This window comes from Erpetoichthys calabaricus, chromosome 7 (assembly GCF_900747795.2).
Source record: "Erpetoichthys calabaricus chromosome 7, fErpCal1.3, whole genome shotgun sequence".
NCBI classification, from domain to species: domain Eukaryota; kingdom Metazoa; phylum Chordata; class Cladistia; order Polypteriformes; family Polypteridae; genus Erpetoichthys; species Erpetoichthys calabaricus.
This window is the reverse complement of record NC_041400.2, coordinates 150,971,102-150,993,011: the sequence shown is the minus strand read 5'-3', so window position 1 is coordinate 150,993,011 and position 21,910 is coordinate 150,971,102. Positions and strand designations below refer to the sequence as shown.

Here is a 21,910-nt window from a genome sequence, read left to right as displayed (position 1 = left end):
TGTAAAGGCACTTAATTTTTCATGAACAAGATTATCAATGACCATCTGCATCAAGCAACAGCAAAACGCATAATATGCATAATCCTCCTTCAGCATTTAAGTGTATGATTTTGCCAACTAAAATGTCAAAACAATTTTGATGAGTCTGTCATTCCAAGTTTGTAGAAAAAGCTATTACTGACATATAATAGTGGTGATTATTTCAAAATGTAAATAATTATCAAATCAATGTAATTGAGTCAATCAGTTTTAAAGTTGTTAAATAAGCAGAATTTTCCAGTGCAACAGGAACAGATCACTGGGCATCTTGGTGTTTTATTATAGCATCAGCAGTCTGTTATTTTGTAATTAGGCCTCTCTATACACAGGAAGAAACACTTGGCGGACAGAATTATTATGTATGAGGGTGCTTTCTCTACTAAAGTTAAAAGAAGAAATAAATATCACTGCACTCTCCAAACAGTTGTGTCTCAATTCAGCCAGCTTACTTGCTGCTTGATATTTTGCTGGTAAGAATCAGTCATCCATTTATAGACTGTCCATTCTTGGGTTAGGCACATTTCAAATAATACACATTTTATAAAGCACTTGGTTCTACATACTCAATAAACCAACTAAAACACTGACTGGAATTTGTTTCTTCACACATACCAGGACAACCCAGCAATCTCTCTGTGTGGAAAGCTAGCCAAAAATAATATTTAACATACATAAAAGGGCGCACCACTCAAATCTTGTTCTTCACCATAGTATTTTCTTTACACAAATAAAATGTGCAGAACCTGTGTAAACCTTTCAAAATCTTTACTCTCTTGGTGGAGGTGAGCTGCACGTGACATTTGGCCCTTCACACATAAATCATTACAATTATTCATTCATTTGGCAAATGAAAAGTATGTTCTAAGCATGCTATAAGGAAATTGGGATCATAATACTTATAAATAATTCTACTTTTATCAAACGTGTACAGTGAATTGAATTTAGTTTTGTTAAGTTTGACTTTATTGTATGGAATGTTGCATGCTTTAAATACATTTTAAAAAGTTAAAATAAATAAATAAGTGCACAGTGCCTGTAATGGAATATTTGTATAGTGCACACCTGCATGAAAGATATGAAAATTCTCCTGCAGGTTACACATAGCCAAATGAATTCTGCCATCATAATAAATGCTTGCAAAAAAAGCTTTTGATTTGTATATTTACCTTCTACCAAAGGCACACTCACAAAGATAAAGACTTTTTTTCAGCACCTAATGATGCTTTGCAAGGCTAGTTTGATGTCGCAGAGCTGTAGCAGCCAATGCTGGATAGAGATGTTACTGCTCAGCGATTCTCAAACTGTGCACTGTGGTACCCTTTTAAGAAGTAGAGAGAAAACAATTTAAGACTAGAAGTGCCAGAAACACCCAGGTGTGAACTGCAGTCTCTCTCCTCCAGCTTCCACTTGACTATATTTGCACATCTTTTTTATCTTGACAAATTCTCCTCTGCAACCGTTATCAACATTACTCAACATTGTTTCCCAGATGGGTATTACTGTCAATGTTCAGCAGTCAACTATGAAATAATCAATGAACTAATTTCAGTTACAATCAGTCACAAATCTGAAAATCGTCAGAACACTAGCTTTTTCTGTTAAATAAAAACAATTCTAAAAACTAACTTCAAATTTCATTGCAGTGTTTTTCACATGTCATAGAATACGAAGTATACAGTCAGAGTGAATGTGAGGAGGGAAGGGAGAAAATACAAAGGGGCACATAGTGGCTGGAGCTATCAAACCGCGAGTGAAGAACGCAGTGGAGGATGGCAGCTCACTCACAAAGATGTCACAAACACAGTAGACATGACGGTAAGTACAAATGTCAGAATAAATGGTGGGCTGGTGCATACACTGAATTACATACACACACAATCGCAAGTTTTGAACAGATACATGATCTGTTGGATGATGAAAACACATGCAAAGAAAACAACAACATCATTTATTTGTATAGCACAGATTGTTTATTCTTGTAGATGCATATATTATCAGGTGTGCTGCAAAACACTGCAAGTGAGCAGTATTCAATCATGGTTCACTCCGTCAACAATGTGCTCTCTCTCATGACAGCTTTCTTGCTATCGGAAACACTTGGCATACTTTGTGCAGTGCTGCATCATGCATTATAACGTATACATACGTGTAAAGTCTCTACCCGATTGGTTGTGTGCATTTAAAACAAACAAAAAAAACATTGCATTATTTTCATTTGGGGGTACATTAGCTGACCATAACAATAATATTACAAACATACTTCAATGTTCTGCACAGACTCATTGTTCATTGCATATTCACTGCTGAATTATCCCTTGCATCGCAAGCTCAGTGAGTGTTAATTAGACACAGAGATGGGAGATCAAAAGATGAAGAGTGAGATATATGATTATTGCGGCACTTCTGCCTCACAGCTTGGGTTACATTTTTGGCCCAATAATCAGTCCAGCATAGTTGACAGATGCTTCCCTACCCCTCAGAGACACAGCACCATTATAACCAACTCAAACCTGGTTCAGTTTCTCCTTCCTCAACACATTTTGCCGAGTTCACCAAAATTCCCAAACATTTCCACTTTTTTTGATGAATGGATGCAAAAGCACATTAAGTGGGGTTTCCTCATCACTAATAGGGCATGCTCATATATGCACCAGTTCTGAGACAATAAAAACATGCCATTTAATTTAAAACAATAATACAATGTTAAAGGAAACCAGACTTCCCATAGAAAACAAATGTAGGCAAAGACATCAGTAAGTCAGTACTGACTCCAGGTCTTTGAAGGCACAGTGACAGTGACAGTAGTAGTAAGACCTGCACCAGTGTGCATCACAGGATGTTATACAAACAGAATTAATTGAGAAAATGGAAATCAACTATGAAAGAGACAGGTATATTCATCATATAAAATACATTTGTTTTTTATTACTTTTGTTTTGAAAATAATTGAAACAAATGGAATGAATTAAAGATGCCTAAAACTAAAATTTGGTTTAGTTTTAATCTTTAAACAAAAATGCAATCAGTACAAATAGGGAAAAAATGATTGCTACTATCCAAAATGAATCATTGATATGCTCTTATCACATGATTGGGTGAAGGGTGGTTACTGGTGGTGGCAAAACACAGTTCTGATAAAGAATTGAGACAAACTGAGACTTAAGAAAGCATATCAGGCCAGTTTTGATTTATTAACATTGTTTATTTTTATCTACAAACAAAATGACCAAATATGCTATAAACTTCAATTCAGATGAAATTATTACATGGTAGCACCATCTAATTGGTATGATTTTTTATATAGATTATTGTTAGTCCATTTATCAACTAAAAATGAACATAGCAGTGACACAAGTGCAGGTCTTTCACTACTCTGTGCCTTTTCTTGTTGGGCTTATTACAATACGCTAATCTTCAGATAGCAAAATATTAAGTCATTGCACTTAACTGAAAATAAAAAGAGCAATATGGCTCACTTGATCTTTAAAGGTTAAAACAAAGGAAAAAAACTAGTTATCGTCACACGTTTTCAAAATATTAATCAAATAGAAAAGTAAATAAAGTCCTAGAAAGATTTAAATGTGAATACTGCACTATACTGCAATACATTTTTCAAGGTTTACAGTATTTATATATATATCTATATATCTATATATATATCTATATATATATATATATATATCTATATATCTATATATCTATATATATATATATATCTATATATCTATATATATATATATATATATATATATATATATATATATATATATATATATATATATATATAAAGAAAAAAAAAAAAAAAAAAACTTTCACTGAAAATGCTAGCACACTTTTAGCAGGGCCAGCATCATGTACAGAACACCTTTCATAATGCCTAAAAGGTAGAAATAAACTAGTAATCTACTGATTCAAACTATTCTATACTATACCATTAATTCAGAAGACATACAAAACATTCAGTTTACAGTTAATAAAATTATCACTTCTCTTAAGAATGTAACTTATTTTTTATCCCTAAATAAACTGTTCATTCTCATTAATGTACAAAGCCTTGAGTGTGAAAAAGATACACAACAGAGCTCAAAAATAATCCATCCATCCATCCATCCTCTTCCGCTTATCCGAGATCGGGTCGCAGGGGCAGCAGCTTGAGCAGAGATGCCCAGACTTCCCTCTCCCCGGCCACTTCTTGTAGCTCTTCCGGGAGAATCCCAAAGCGTTCCCAGGCCAGACGAGAGATATAGTCCCTCCAGCGTGTCCTGGGACTTCCCCGGGGCCTCGTCCCGGTTAGACGTGCCCGGAACACCTCACCAGGGAGGCGTCCAGGAGGCATCCTGATCAGATGCCCAAGCCACCTCATCTGACTCCTCTCAATGCGCAGGAGCAGCGGCTCTACTCTGAGCCCCTCCCGGATGACCGAGCTTCTCACCCTATCTTTAAGGGAAAGCCCAGACACCCTGCGGAGGAAACTCATTTCAGCAGATTGTATTAGCGATCTCGTTCTTTCGGTCACTACCCATAGCTCATGACCATAGGTGAGGGTAGGAACATAGATCGACTGGTAAATTGAGAGCTTCACCTTGCGGCTCAGCTCCTTTTTCACCACGACAGACCGATGCAGAGCCCGCATTACTGCAGATGCCGCACCGATCCGCCTGTCGATCTCACGCTCCATTCTTCCCTCACTTGTGAACAAGACCCCGAGATACTTGAACTCCTCCACTTGGGGCAGGATCTCACTACCAACCCTGAGAGGGCACTCCACCCTTTTCCGGCTGAGGACCATGGTCTCGGATTTGGAGGTGCTGATTCCCATCCCAGCCGCTTCACACTCGGCTGCGAACCAATCCAGAGAGAGCTGAAGATCACGGCCTGATGAAGCAAACAGGGGTGTAGAGCTGGTCCACTGTTCCGCGACCAGGACGAAAACCACACTGTTCCTCCTGAATCCGAGGCTCGACTATCCGACGGACCCTCCTCTCCAGGACCCCCGAATAGACTTTTCCAGGGAGGCTGAGGAGTGTGATCCCTCTGTAGTTGGAACACACCCTCCGGTCCCCTTTCTTAAAGAGGGGGCGTATCTCATCCACCCCCGCGGCCCTGCCACCAAGGAGTTTTTTGACCACCTCGGTGACTTCAGTCCCAGAGATGGAGGAGCCCACCTCTGAGTCCCCAGGCTCTGCTTCCACATTGGAAGGCATGTTAGTGGGATTGAGGAGGTCTTCGAAGTTCTCCCCCCACTGACCCACAACGTCCCGAGTCAAGGTCAGCAGCGCACCATCACCACCATATACAGTGTTGACACTGCACTGCTTCCCCCTCCTGAGACGCCGGACCAGAATCTCCTCGAAGCCGTCAAAAAGTCATTCTCCATGGCCTCCCCAAACTCCTCCCACGCCCAAGTTTTTGCCTCAGCAACCACCAAAGCCGCATTTCGCTTGGCCTGCCGGTACCTATCAGCTGCCTCCAGAGTCCCACAGGACAAAAGGGTCCTGTAGGACTCCTTCAGCTTGACAGCATCCCTCACCGCCGATGTCCACCAACGGGTTTGGGGATTGCTGCCACGACAGGCACTGACCACCTTACGGCCATGGCTCCGGTCAGCTGCCTCAACAATAGAGGCACGGAACATGGCCCATTCGGACTCAATGTCCCCCACCTCCCTCGGGACGTGGTCGAAGTTCTGCCGGAGGTGGGAGTTGAAGCTACTTCTGACAGGGGGCTCTGCCAGACGTTTCCAGCAGACCCTCACAACACGTTTGGGCCTACCAGGCCTGACCGGCATCCTCCCCCACCATCGAAACCAACTCACCACCAGGTGGTGATCAGTTGACAGCTCCGCCCCTCTCTTCACCCGAGTGTCCAAGACATGTGGCCGCAAGTCTGATGACACGACCACAAAGTCGATCATCGAACTGAGGCCTAGGGTGTCCTGGTGCCAAGTGCACATATGAACACCCCTATGCTTGAACATGGTGTTCGTTATGGACAATCCGTGACTAGCACAGAAGTTCAATAACAAAACACCGCTCGGGTTCAGATCGGGGGGGGGCCATTCCTCCTAATCACGCCCTTCCAGGTCTCACTGTCATTGCCCACGTGAGCATTGAAGTCTCCCAGCAGAACGAGGGAGCCCCCAAAGGTATGCCCTCTAGCACCCCCTCCAGGGACTCCAAAAAGGGTGGGTATTTCAAACTGCTTTTCAGTGCATATGCACAAACAACAGTTAGGACCCACCCCCCCCCACCCGAAGGCGGAGGGAGGCTACCCTCTCGTCTACCGGGGTAAACCCCAATGAACAGGCTCCAAGTCGGGGGGCAATAAGTATACCCACACCCGCTCGCCGCCTCTCACCGGGGGCAACTCCAGAGTGGTAGAGAGTCCAGCCCCTCTCAAGGAGATTGGTTCCAGAGTCCAAGCTGTGCGTTGAGGTGAGTCCGACTATATCTAGCTGAAACCTCTCAACCTCGTGCACTAGCTCAGGCTCCTTCCCCTTCAGAGAGGTGACATTCAACATCCCAAGAGCTAGCTTCTGTAGCCAAGGATCGTACCTCCAAGGACCCCGCCTTCGGCCACCACCCAACTCACACTGCACACGACCTAATTGGCCCCTCTCATAGGTGGTGAGCCCATGGGAAGGGGGACCCACGTTGCCTCTTCGGGCTGTGCCCGGCCGAGCCCCATGGGTGCAGGCCCGGCCACCAGGCGCTCGCCATCGAGCCCCACCTCCAGGCCTGGCTCCAGAGGGGGGCCCCGGTGACCCGCGTCCGGGCAAGGGAAAACGCAGTCCAAAGTTTTCTTTCATCATAGGAGGTTTGAACCGCTCTTTGTCTCATCCCTCACCTAGGACCAGTTTGCCTTGGGTGACCCTACCAGGGGCATAAAGCCCCGGACAACAGAGCTCCTAGGATCATTGGGACACGCAAACCCCTCCACCACGATAAGGTGGCGGTTAAAGGTGGGGTTATTATCAAAAAAAAAGTTATCAAAGTTTTTATTATCAAAAAAAGTTATTATCAAAAATAATTAAAGAATCATTTTAAATTCACTAAAGGGCTTATTTTCCCCCTTTTAAAGGAAAACTGACAACATCCTCAACTGCAATTTATTTGTGAATTATTTTGCATGGGTGAAACACAATGATAAATGGAGAATTCCTCCACCATATTTTGTGCAGAATATGAACACGTGTATATTATATATGTGCATATATATATTATATATAGAGGTGGGCGGTATGACCAAAATTCTATATTACGGTATTTTTCTAAATTCTGCCGGTTTCACGGTATTAGACGGTATTTTTTTCCCCATGCATGAGTGGATGTTAACCACATTTTCCACTGCAATTACTGCAGTAGACTGGCTAAGAATAACCTATTTGACTGTTATGAGAATTGTACATCATACAAAAAGACATTTTAATGTGCACACAAGTATTAATCCAGGTTTGCATGGCCCCATAAAGTGATAGTTTTCAAGGGGGTGGCATTAAAGAGAAGGAATCACATTGCATGACAGATGCAGTCAAAATATAGAACCTTTTAATTGAACAAATTTTGCAAAAGCTTAAACTATGATTTTGACAACACATTTTCAACCATCCAAAGAGGCATTTAGACTTAGTAAAATATCCAGAGGTGTTTGTCAAAAGTTGGATTGCACTGATCACGTCTTAGAAAAGGAATAAATAGTAAATATTTTTTGTAAACTAACTACACTTTCTGTTAATGTTAACAATCTCTGTCCACTGACACGTTAAAGTGACTTTTTAAACAATTTTACCATCATTAAACTGCATAATATTTAAACTAATAAATAATAACAATAAAATACATAATAGTATTACTGATAGTTGCACCATTACTTCAAGGCTTCAAGCCCAGGTGCATCACATGGTATTCACCAAATTAAAATAAAATAAAACAAGTGCAACTTGGTGATGACATCTTACCAACTGTACCATCATTTAGGCAAACTGCATTAATATGGACCTTGCTTCAAGCTAAGCTATATACATAAATAATAAAACTGCAATTTGCATTTATAATGCTGTTTGTGGTATAGACCTATGGAAGCGCATTAGGGCCACTGTGAAGAAAAAAAAAATATGGACACGAAGAAAAAAACAAACTATATGTCGAGAATAAATTCGACATGTTGACTTTATTCTCGACATTTCCACTTTAATGTTGACGCTTATGTCAAGATTAAAGTCAACATTTCCACTTTATTCTCATAGTTTATTTTATAATTAAAGTAGAATGTTGTAAACTAAAACTTCATCCTAAAATCAATGTTTAATTTACTAGATTTTCTCAAACCCCGTCATAAGTTAATGCAGCACAAATACTGTGTGTTAAGTGTTCCCCGACCCAGTCGTAATCACTACGCTTTTTAAACTGACTTCCTCCGCACTAAGAGCAGGCGCCTGCAGCAATCACCGCACAGAATCCATTCACTTCATGATATTCCTGCTCTCTACCAAAACCCCAGGTCCTATCCTTCCTTTTTCTTTCTCCACATTACCAATCACCACACGATAAACGTCTTTGTGAAATTAAAACTAGTTATTAACTTAGCCGACGGAGTGTTCAGAACTTTAAAAACATCTTCGTTATACATGTTTAATTATGCCATCCATTCAGAGTTGCGCCCATCTCTGAACGAGTCGCCAGCACATCGCAGGATGAATACAAGCAAAACATACACTAGCAAGTACAAAAACAAGTACAACTTGGCTTGCAGTATTATCCAATAGTATAGAAACAGTATTTACACATCTGACCTTTTAAAACTAAAGTATCTCCAGGCGACGGACGGGACTCCTTTTTTTCGGCAAAAGTTCTTCTGTTCATCATGTTCAACTTTATCGTCGGCTTCAGTTTCGGAATGCTCTCTGTCCATTTTTCACATTTCACAGAACTTTAATTTATTTGCGCATTTATTTATTTATTTAATTTTGTCCAAAATAGTCCTCCATACACCTATGCTACCGCCCACTATTTGGTGGTGTAGCAGTGAAAAAGAGCCCTAGTGCAACAAATCTGTGTTTAGCGGTGTAGCAGTGAAAAAAGGTCCCCACCTGAACAGTTTCCCGCTGCGCCACGTTCTGAACGTCGTTTAGGCAATTTAAACTGGTGTTGCGGTATAAGAAAAATCCATATCATAAAAAAAAATAAACGGTTTTCTGTATGAACCAGTATACCACCCAGCACTATCTATACATATATTACAGTGCATCCAGAAAGTATTCACAGCGCATCACTTTTTCCACATTGTGTTATGTTACAGCCTTATTCCAAAATGGATTAAATTCATTTTTTTCCTCAGAATTCTGCACACAACACCCCATAATGACAACGTGAAAAAAATTTACTTGAGGTTTTTGCAAATTTATTAAAAATAAAAAAAACTGAGAAATCACATGTACATAAGTATTCACAGCCTTTGCTCAATACTTTCTCGATGCACCTTTGCCAGCAATTACAGCCTCAAGTCTTTTTATATATGATGCCACAAGCTTGGCACACTTATCCTTGGCCAGTTTCGCCCATTCCTCTTTGCAGCACCTCTCAAGCTCCATCAGGTTGGATGGGAAGCGTCGGTGCACAGCCATTTTAAGATCTCTCCAGAGCTGTTCAATCGGATTCAAGTCTGGGCTCTGGCTGGGCCACTCAAGGACATTCACAGAGTTGTCCTGAAGCCACTCTTTTGATATCTTGGCTGTGTGCTTAGGGTCGTTGTCCTGCTGAAAGATGAACAGCCGCCCCAGTCTGAGGTCAAGAGCGCTCTGGAGCAGGTTTTCATCCAGGATGTCTCTGTACATTGCTGCAGTCATCTTTCCCTTTATCTTGACTAGTCTCCCAGTCCCTGCCGCTGAAAAACATCCCCACAGCATGATGCTGCCACCACCATGCTCCACTGTAGGGATGGCATTGGCCTGATGATGAGCGGTGCCTGGTTTCCTCCAAACATGACACCTGGCTACTTGAATAGCCGGCTACTTGCAGCTTGTACATTTAGATGACACAAGACGATGGCGGAGAGGTGCGAAAGGATTTAAGAAGCGATTTAAGGTGGGACGGATCTACGAGTTTTTTCGTAGGCTCTGGTAATTCTAGTGTTAAGCTGCAGAAACATCTCAAGGATGATCAGAGGAAACTGGATGCACCTGAGCTCAATTTTGAGCTTCCTGGCAAAGGCTGTGAATACTTATGTACATGTGCTTTCTCAATTTTTTTTATTTTTAATAAATTTGCAAAAACCTCAAGTAAACTTTTTTCACGTTGTCATTATGGGGTGTTGTGTGTAGAATTCTGTGGAAAAAAATGAATTTAATCCATTTTGGAATAAGGCTGTAACATAACAAAATGTGGAAAAAGTGATGCGCTGTGAATACTTTCCAGATGCACTGTATATATATATTTTTTTTTTCTTCTGTAGGTTACTGTGGTATAGCGGATCCACAGCTCTCAGCAAAGGCCAGTTTTTAGATAAATAAATAATTGCGCTCACGGCTTAGTGAGGGGGCGTTTCTCACCTAAGTGCACAGGTGAGAGACTGCCCACATCCGTGATTGTTCCTGGGGATGCTAATTTGTCGTAGCTGCTTTGCCCTCTCAACATATATAGAAGCGCGAGTCGGGGAAAGAACAGAAAAATAAGATGAACGGAAAGAGAAAAAGACGGAGGTTGCTGGAAGGAAGAAAGGAGAAAGCCGATGAGAGAGAGAGAGAGAGAGAGCGCGAAGGCGAACGAGCGAGAGCATGCTCAAGTGCAGCTGGACTGTGGGCCCTAGCGAGGTGTTTAGCTAACACCTAGGGCAGGTGATTGTAGTCGCTCCTCCTGAGCGTTTGAAGAAGAGCGGGAGTGACTAGTGAGGAAGGTGACTCGCCGTGGAAGACAGCGGGAGTTGGGAGACTTAGGCATGTAATCTCCAGTGTGGGAGTCCTGGCTGTTGGAGAGAAGCTAAGTCCCGGTCTGGGATGAGAGCGCGACCGAAGCTAGAATCGGGAGGCCTCCAGACCTGTGTGATTGAAAAAAGATCAGCTGCAGAGAGAGCGTCTCGCCTGCTGCAGGGCCCAAACGAGAGAAGCTGGTGAGACGCTAGTGTAAAAGAAGCACCGGTCTTGGGTAATTGTTTTAAAGGACTGATTCCAGCAACGTTTTTTAACCTCATTGTCTTTTAATGGTTTATTTATTTAATGAAGACTTTTGGGAACCACTGCACTTTATTTTGAACACTTGTTTCTTTTTTGTTTTGTTAATTGGTTTTTAATAAAAGCACTTTTGCACCTTTGTACCATCCCCTTGCTCCATTGTTATTGCCTCACTGTCTAGCTCATCGGTAACATTACCAAAGGTGTAGGGTTCAAGGGCACACAGACAGAAGATGGGAGCATGAGCAGAACCCGCATCGTCACAGTTACACATAGCCGAATGAATTCTGCCATTATAATAAATGCTTGCAAAAAAGCCTTTCATTTGTATATTTACCTTCTACCAAAGGCACACTCACAAAGATAAAGACTTTTTTTCAGCACCGAATGATGCTTTGTAAGGCTAGTGTAATGTCACAGAGCTGTAGCAGCCAATGCTGGATGGGGATGTTACTGCTCAGTGATTCTCAAACTGTACACATACATAAACATATACAGTTAGGTCCATAAATATTTGGACAGAGACAACTTTTTTCTAATTTTGGTTCTGTATATTACCACAATGAATTTTAAATTAAACAACTCAGATGCAGTTGAAGTGCAGATTTTCATCTTTAATTCAGTGGGGTGAACAAAACAATTGCATAAAAATGTGAGGCAACTAAAGCATTTTTTAATACAATCCCTTCATTTCAGGGGCTCAAACGTAATTGGACAAATTAAATAACTGGAAATAAAATGTTCATTTCTAATACTTGGTTGAAAACCCTTCACTAGCAATGACAGCCTGAAGTCTTGAACTCATGGACATCACCAGATGCTGGGTTTCCTCCTTTTTAATGCTCTGCCAGGCCTTTACTGCAGCGGCTTTCAGTTGCTGTTTGTTTGTAGGCCTGTCTGTCTGAAGTTTAGTCTTCAACAAGTGAAATGCATGCTCAATTGGGTTAAGATCAGGTGACTGACTTGGCCATTCAAGAATTTTCCACTTCTTTGCTTTAATGAACTCCTGGGTTGCTTTGGCTGTATGTTTTGGGTCATTGTCCATCTGTATCATGAAACGTCATCCAATCAATTTGACTGCATTTAGCAGGATTTGAGCAGACAGTATGTCTCTGAACACCTCAGAATTCATTCGGCTGCTTCTGTCCTGTGTCACATCATCAATAAACACTAGTGTCCCAGTGCCACTGGCAGCCATGCACGCCCAAGCCATCAAACTGCCTCCACTGTGTTTTACAGATGATATGGTATGCTTTGGATAATGAGCTGTTCCACGCCTTCCCCATACTTTTTTCTTGCCATCATTCTGGTAGAGGTTGATCTTGGTATCATCTGTCCAAAAAATGTTTTTCCAGAACTGTGCTGGCTTTTTTAGATGTTCTTTAGCAAAGTTCAATCTAGCTTTTCTAATCTTGAGGCTTATGAGTGGCTTGCACCTTGCAGTGCACCCACTGTATTTACTTTCATGCAGTCTTCTCTTTATGGTAGACTTGGATATCGATACGCCTACCCCCTGGAGAGCGTTGTTCACTTGGTTGGCTGTTGTGAAGGGGTTTCTCTTCACCATGGAATGATTCTGTGATCATCCACCACTGTTGTCTTCCGTTGGACGTCAAGGTCTTTCTGCGTTGCTGAGTTCACCAGTGCTTGCTTTCTTTCTCAGGATGTACCAAACTGTAGATTTTGCCACTTGTAATATTGTAGCAATTTCTCGGATGGGTTTTTTCTGTTATCGCAGCTTAAGGATGGCTTCTTTCACCTGCATGGATAGCTCCTTTGACCGCATGTTGTCTGTTCACAGCAAAATCTTCCACATGCAAGCACCACACCTCAAATCAACTCCAGACCTTTTATCTGCTTAATTGATAATGACCTAACGACGGACTTGCCCACACCTGCCCATGAAATAGCCTTTGAGTCAATTGTCCAATTACTTTTGAGCCCCTGAAATGAAGGGATTGTGTTAAAAAAATGCTTTAGTTGCCTCCCATTTTTATGCAATCGTTTTGTTCACCCCACTGAATTAAAGTTGAAAGTCTGCACTTCAACTGCATCGGAGTTGTTTCATTTAAAATTCATTGTGGTAATGTAACAGAACCAAAATTAGAAAAAAGTTGTCTCTGTCCAAATATTTATGGACCTAACTGTATATACGTATACACACACACACACACACACACACACATATATATCTTAATACATACAGGTAATGGTCATAAAATTGGAATATCATGACAAAGTTGACTTATTTCAGTAATTCCATTCAAAAAGTGAAACTTGTATATTAGATTCATTCATTACGCACAGACGGATGTATTTCAAATGTTTATTTCTTTTAATGTTGATGATTATAAATGACAACTAATGAAAGTCCCAAATTCAGTATCTCGGAAAATTAGAATATCAATTAAGACCAATGCAAAAAAAGGATTTTTAGAAATGTTGGCCAACTGAAAGGTATGAACATGAAAAGTATGAGCATGTACAGCACTCAATATTTAGTTGGGGCTCCTTTGGCCTGGATTACTGCAGCAACGTGGCATGGCATGGAGTCGATCAGTCTGTGGCACTGCTCAGGTGTTATGAGAGCCCATGTTGCTCCGATAGTGGCCTTCAGCTCTTCTGAATTGTTGGGTCTGGTGTATTGCATCTTCCTCTTCACAATACCCCATAGATTTTCTATGGGGTTAAGGTCAGGTGAGTTTGCTGGCCAATCAAGAACAGGGATACCATGGTCCTTAAACCAGGTACTGGTAGCTTTGGCACTATGTGCAGGTGCCAGGTCCTGTTGGAAAATGAAATCTGCATCTCCATAAAGTTCGTCAGCAGCAGGAAGCATGAAGTGCTCTAAAACTTCCTGGTAGACGGCTGCGTTGACCTTGGACCTCAGAAAACACAATGGACCAACACCAGCAGATGACATGGCACCCCAAACCATCACTGACTGTGGAAACTTTACACTGGACCTCACGCAATGTGGATTCTGTGCCTCTCCTCTCTTCCTCCAGACTCTGGGACCTTGATTTCCAAAGGAAATGCAAAATTTACTTTCATCAGAAAACATAACTTTGGACCACTCAGCAGCAGTCCAAAGGTGAGACGCTTCTTACGCTGTCTCTTGTTCAAGAGTGGCTTGACACAAGGAATGCGACAGCTGAAACGCATGTCTTGCATACGTCTGTGAGTGGTGGTTCTTGAAGCACTGACTCCAGCTGCAGTCCACTCTTTGTGAATCTCCCCCACATTTTTGAATGGGTTTTGTTTCACAATCCTCTCCAGGGTGCGGTTATCCCTATTGCTTGTATACTTTTTTCTACCACATCTTGTCCTTCCCTTCGCCTCTCTATTAATGTGCTTGGACACAGAGCTCTGTGAACAGCCAGCCTCTTTAGCAATCACCTTTTGTGTCTTGCCCTCCTTGTGCAAGATGTCAATGGTCGTCTTTTGGACAACTGTCAAGTCAGCAGTCTTCCCCATGACTGTGTAGCCTACAGAACTAGACTGAGAGACCATTTAAAGGCTTTTGCAGGTGTTTTGAGTTAATTAGCTTATTAGAGTGTGGCACCAGGTGTCTTCAATATTGAACCTTTTCACAATATTCTAATTTTCCGAGATACTGAATTTGGGACTTTCATTAGTTGTCGGTTATAATCATCAACATTAAAAGAAATAAACATTTGAAATACATCAGTCTGTGTGTAATGAATGAATCTAATATACCAGTTTCACTTTTTGAATGGAATTACTAAAAATAAATCAACTTTGTCATGATATTCTAATTTTATGACCAGCACCTGTAATTCGCCAGCCTCCTCGCTCACTCACATCTGTCCAAAGCCGAATGCGCAGTCACCTTCTTCACACGTCCGAAGCCGAATGCGCAGTCGCCTTCTGCGCAGCTGCCCGAAAAACCTTACGAGACCGACATCGCGGCAGGCGGCGGATTTACGGCCCCGAAAATTCAAAGAGAAAGGCGACTTCGACCGACATCCAACCCCAACGTCGCGGCAGGTGGCGGATTTACGGCCGCAAAAATTTAAAGAGAAAGGCGACTTCGATTAAAGCTCTAGAGGCCTGAAAGGCGATTTCAACTACAGCTCGAGGCCTAATTACGCATTCTGATTCAATTACGCATTCATTCAATACACCTATATTAGGTTTGTGGTGCTTATACTTATTACTATTCCACTCGTGCCCGTTTCATCTTACGTTATCGAAACGGGCTCTTTGTGCGCGACAAAAATAGTAAATGAGTAACGTCATCTGTGTCCCTACGGCGCCGGTGCGTACCTGACGGTCAGAGAGGGCATTGACACATCATGTTGCTAATATACGTTGTTTTCTTTTGGTTTGGATTATCTTGTGTTGCCAATATGTCTAAAAAACAACAGACATTAAGCACTCTAGCTAGATGGCGAACAAAGGTAAATGAAGAACAATGGCAAGCTCTGTGTAATATTTTTCGCCTTGCCTTTCATAAAGCTAAACACGCTCATCCCCTATCTTCCTATGCTGAAGATATTCCTTTACTGGAGCAGCTAGGAGTAAATGGCGGAACTGTGTATCATTCACGTGAGACGGTCACGCAGATAATGCAGACCATCGCGCGCACTATCAGCGTGGAGTTGAAAGCAAAGTTCAAGTGTGCTGAATTTTGGGGACTGATTTTTGATGGATCGGAAGACATCATTAAAACTGAGCATGAGGTGTCTGTATCCAACATCGGACAGTTTACCACGGAGTTCCTAGGCCTAATCGAACTGAGTGCTGACCGATCTGCGCAGGCTGTAACAGACGGACTCGTTAAACTTTTCCAGGAAGCAGGCTTGGACAACACGAAGAGAAAGTTGGTCGCCGTGTGCACAGACGGGGCTGCTGTTAACGTCGGTATATACAACGGCATTGTTCTGAAACTACGGCAACTAGCTGCAGTAGGAGACTCGCTTGTGCACATTCTGTGCAGCGCACACACACTAGAAAACTGCGGAAAATTAGCTGATTGCAACATTCCGTACTGTGAGACCTTTAATCACTCCGTGGTCAAACTGCTGCAGCTTTATTTAGAAAAAAAAAAATTTACCCTTTTGCTTGATGCTGAAGGCCACTACAGAGCATATACTGTTTCTAATGCTGATGCTGACAGGGCCAAGATAAACTTACTCAGGGGGTTAATTGAGGAGTTTGGAATCAGATATCACTCACTGAAGTCATGTGATAATTTCTTAGTATTTGATCCTTCAACTTGGCCTCAGGAAATACAAGATTTACATCGTTTTGGCAACACAACAGTTTGTACCATTCTTCAGAATTATGAAGCCATACTGAGTCTTGACAAAGACACAGCTGTCACAGAATGGATGCGCTTAAAGCAAACAGGGAAACACTTGACAGCATCCTCTGTGTATGACTTGGTCCAGATAATAAATACAAGCAATCCAAATCTTTACTCCAACATTGCCAAATTGGTTAAACTGTCTCTTACACTGCCTTTGAGCAGTGCAGCCTGTGAGAGGGGATTCTCAAATCATAACAAAAAAACAAGCATAGATCTGGTCTGTCACATGCTCGCCTCATGGCCCTAATGCACATCCACCAATCAAAGAAGACCACAGAGACATTTGACCCAAAACCAGGGGTTGACCTGTGGATGGAGACAGCTAAGCGGAGGCTTAACCAAGTGAGAGGGAGATGCATCTGCAGCATCATCATCTACCATGCAGAAAGCTGAAGTAGAGGACTGTGAGGCAGACAGCAAGGAAGGTTGCACTTATTAAAACATTACTCTGTATAGAGTGATCAGGTATTTCTGATTCTTACCTCTTTTTAAGCTGCTGCTATATTTTTATTTTATTATTATTGTTGTTGTATTGGTATTTATTTTTTACCCCAATTCTTTACCTTACTGTTAAATCTGTTATAGAAATTGTTTTATTTCAATTTTTTCAATTTCTTTGGCAAAACTGTTTATGGTCATGTCAATAAAGCTCTTTGAATTGAATTGCGTACCAAACTCCATCTGATGGTACTCACTTGAGTAACTCACTGAAAAAGCTATGTGCACCCCTGCATATTATATTATATTATATATATACACACACATACAGAACTGTGCAAAAGTTTTAGGCAGGTGTGAAAAAATGCTGTAAACAAAGAATGCTTTCAGAAATTGAAATGATTGTTTATTGTTATCAATTTACAAAATTCAAAGTGAGCGAACAAAAGAAAAATCTAAATCAAATCAATATTTGGTGTCACTACCTTTTGCCTTCAAACCAGATCAATTCTTACAGGTACACTTGCACAAAGTCAGGGATTTTGTAGGATTATAGTCAGGTGTATGATCAACCAATTATACCAAACAGGTGCTAATGATCATCAATGTCACATGTAGGTTGAAACACAGTCATTAACTGAAACAGAAACAGTTGTGTAGGAGGCTTAAAACTGGGTGAGGAACAGCCAAACTCTGCTACCAAGGTGAGGTTGTGGAAGACAGTTTCATGTCATGGCAAGATTGAGCACAGCAACAAGACAACAAGGTAGTTATACTGCATCAGCAAGGTCTCTCCCAGACAAAGATTTCAAAGCAGACTGGGGTTTCAAGATGTGCTGTTCAAGCTCTTTTGAAGAAGCACAAAGAAACGGGAAACGTTGAGGATCGTAGACGCAGTGGTCGGCCAAGGAAACTTAGTGCAGCAGATGAAAGACACATCAAGCTTATTACCCTTCGAAATCGGAAGATGTCCAGCAGTGCCATCAGGTCAGAACTGGCAGAAACCAGTGGGACCCAGGTACACCCATCTACTGTCCGGAGAAGTCTGGCCAGAAGTGGTCTTCATGGAAGAGTTGCAGCCAAAAAGCCATACCTCCGACGTGGAAACAAGGCCAAGCGACTCAAGTATGCACGAAAACATAGGAACTGGGGTGCAGAAAAATGGCAGCAGGTGCTCTGGACTGATGAGTCAAAATTTGAAATATCTGGCTGTAGCAGAAGGCAGTTTGTTCGTCGAAGGGCTGGAGAGCGGTACAATAATGAGTGTCTGCAGGCAACAGTGAAGCATGGTGGAGGTTCCTTGAACATTTGGGGTTGCATTTCTGCAAATGGAGTTGGAGATTTGGTCAGGATTAATGGTGTTCTCAATGCTGGGAAATACAGGCAGATACTTATCCATCATGCAATACCATCAGGGAGGCGTATGATTGGCCCCAAATTTATTCTGCAACAGGACTACGACCCCAAACATACAGCCAAAGTCATTAAGAACTATCTTCAGCGTAAAGAAGAACAAGACATCCTGGAAGTGATGGTATGGCCCCCACAGAGCCCTGATCTCAAAATCATCGAGTGTGTCTGGGATTACATGAAGAGACAGAAGGATATGAGGAAGCCTACATCCACAGAAGATCTATGGTTAGTTCTCCAAGATGTTTGGAACAACCTACCAGCAGAGTTCCTTCAAAAACTGTGTGCAAGTGTACCTAGAAGAATTGATGCTGTTTTGAAGGCAAAGGGTGGTCACACCAAATATTGATTTGATTTAGATCTCGTTTGTTCATTCACTGCATTTTGTTGATTGATGAAAATAAATGATTAACACTTCCATTTTTGAAAGCATTCTTTGTTTACAGCATTTTTTCACACCTGCCTAAAACTTTTGCACAGTACTGTACACTATACTGTATAAATATATCATATATACACACATTATATATATATATATATATATATATATATATATATACACACACACACACACTGTCACGCACGAGCGCATGGAGAGCAGCTTAAGTCATGCCAGGGGATAATGGCAGGGTACTAACCTCTCTCACTCTCTCTCTCTCTCTCTCTCTCTTCCCGTAGAAAAGACAAAGCGCCGCCACCATAATCCTTCCCGGACAACTAAGAGAACAATACTTCCGGGTCCCTTTCTCTCCTCTGGTCCTCCACTGATGACGTCCACTACCATCTACCACCACGCCTTCCCAGCATTCCACATTCCTAATTTCCGGTCCGGCTCTTTAAATTGTCCGTCCACCCATCCTTTTTTATCTTATGATTTCGTGGAAATATTTGACCTTGTTTGAGTTACAGTATACAGGGCCCAAAACCCCAAACCTTTATGAGTTTGTTCTTGTCTTTATTACAAATTATATAGTATACATATACACACATATATATACATACACACACACACACACACTATATATATATATACACATACATATACACACACACTTAATCTATTATATAAAAAAATCTTGGGTCGAGACGAGATCATTTCGGAGAGACACTTTGACGTCACGCGAGACTAGACATTACAACCTTAAGAAGCAAGACCCGTGAGACAGTAACTTTTGCACGTCATGCCCTACTTACAAACAATATAAAACAAGTTCACGGACATCTAACTAACCACGAAGTTGTTGGAATGGTTTTGGCAGACACACTTCAAGTGCTCCCTGTTTTCTTAAAAATGTTATACGTTCTAAATGGCATGTGAACGACTAAGCGAAGAAGAAAGAGCAGCGTGTTGAAAAAGACATGAAAGCATTGAAAAGAAGAGAAGGCAAAAAAGGATGCAAAACAGAACAATAATAATCTATGTGCAAATTCAGAAAATAAGGAAAGTAATAATCAGGACGACATCCCGCGAGAGACATTTTAACTGCCCGCAAGACAAAAGGACAGCTCCTGTACAGGCTTTTAAATGATCAATGTGCAGTGCGACAAGCAGAACATGCAGCTCAGCAGCAGGAACAGAAAGACAGCAGCTGAACGAACGGCATCTCCTTAGTGTGAGCCCAGCCGCCCCACCTTCACAACGCAAGCAGCGTTAACCACGCCTGGGGCTGGAAATAAAGGACAAGTGTTGTTTTTACAAACTTTTTAAAGTAAAAATGAAAATAACAATCTCTTTAAATTGTATATCTGGTAAACCAAACCCGGGGGTGGGCGAGCAGGGGGCGGAGCCCCCTAGTGTGTGTGTGTATTATATTATATATATATATATATATATTATATATACATACATACACACACACTACTACTACTTTCCAGTGGGCATCAGGGGATTTTGGCTTGGGGGAGGGGGTAAGTGAGTGAAGAGAGGACAGCTGCTGTACAGGCTTTCAAATGATTGGCGCACAGCACAAGAAGCAAAGCAAGCAGCACAGCAGGAGAAGCAGTAAGAAAGCAGGCAATCCGTCCGCATCTCCAAGGCATGCGTTCAGCCACCGCCTTCACAATGCGAGTGGCAGAGTCGCAAAGTGGCTGGCGTGTGGCGCGCCCCAGGGTGTATTATATATATATATATATATATATATATATATATATATATATATATATATATATATATATATATATACACACACACACACATATACATATACACACGCACACACACATAGTATATATGTGGTTTTGTTTTGTTTTTTTTTACAGATTCAACAAGTTGATGTCAAAGGCGGGCTCCCTCATATGTGAAAATTAGATAGCATGGTAGATATCCAACAGCTTACCTGGTGTTCTGTTGTATGCTGTGTTGACTTGCTGCTGAGGTATAGCAGGCAGACTTCTCTTCCCTTGTACTGCAAGTTGCAAATTGTCTGGCAAGGGCTGCCCTCTACCCAAAATTTTGTAAGCAAGGATTTGAGCTCTGAGTTGTTGAAGTTGAACGGGACTAAAAGGAGAAGGGCCTCGGCTCTGTTGGGTCATTCCCTGTGAATCAACTGGCATTATAGTTCCAGACTGAACGGGTGGAATATGAGGCGGTGTAGGTCCACCACCTGACATTGGACTTGAAGCATGTTCAGGTATACCCATGGGTGATGGATGAGGGGACAGGTAACCTGAAAAGAAAAGAAAAGAAAAGAAAAATTATTTTGTATTATAAAAAAAAAAATCAGAAGTATGTCAGCAGTTTGGCAAATGGCACTACGCAAAATGAAAAAAAAAAAATCTAGAACAACCACACGATTAAAACAAAAGCACTCCGGTGGTTATTTATAATTTAAATATCTTTATATACATTATTTTAAAAAGAAACTTCAGTAAAATTTTAAAAATCCTGTTTGGATTCATTTTTTGCAAATAAATCCAAAACAGAAAAACCAAGTTAGAATTGACTATATATTATACACACCGATTTTTAGTTGTTTCTCATCTCACTTCAAAGTCTTTTTGGTAAAACATAGAAGTACACTATTTATAAGTAAAACAGCTTAAGGTTTTTTAATTAACCTCATAGTGAATTCTTTATGTGTTACTGGTTGAAAAGAAAGCACATTTGACTAATTGTTTCTGGCTTTATCACCTTCCTAACTGACCTGAAGGAAGTAAAGATTTAATTTAATTAAGACCCTGCTTAAGTTAAGTAATCAAAAACTACAACTACAAATTCTTAAACGTTCGGATCCATGGAGGTTTCTTGACCCATATATAAGACAATATTTCTTTTTTGGCATCAGTTACTCATGAATCAACTTCTTAAATTATAAGAGAAAGCGCTAATACAATTTAGCTCAACAAATACATACGAAAAGGGTTTAAAACACAATATAAGTACACAATGAAGTGGGAACAAAAATGAGTAAACACAAACATCTATATAATAAAAGCCCAGCGCGGCGGCCGTGTCCGTGTCCGTGTCCGGGTTCCTTTTGGCTGTATAGCCGCCCCCGTAGAAAAGCCCCAGTCCTTCCCCTCTC

At 41.4% G+C, this 21,910-nt stretch overlaps 1 protein-coding gene across 3 annotated transcripts in view; it reads right to left on the bottom strand.

The window, feature by feature from the left end:
- The window catches only part of smarca2 (SWI/SNF related, matrix associated, actin dependent regulator of chromatin, subfamily a, member 2), a 161,887-nt gene that overhangs the window by 113,203 nt on the left and 26,774 nt on the right, over positions 1-21,910 (bottom strand). For all 3 annotated transcript variants that reach the window (XM_051929541.1, XM_051929540.1, XM_051929542.1), the window contains exon 4: positions 20,723-21,052. In XM_051929541.1, coding sequence (XP_051785501.1) covers positions 20,723-21,052 — 330 coding nt within the window. The remainder of the gene's footprint in view (positions 1-20,722; positions 21,053-21,910) is intronic.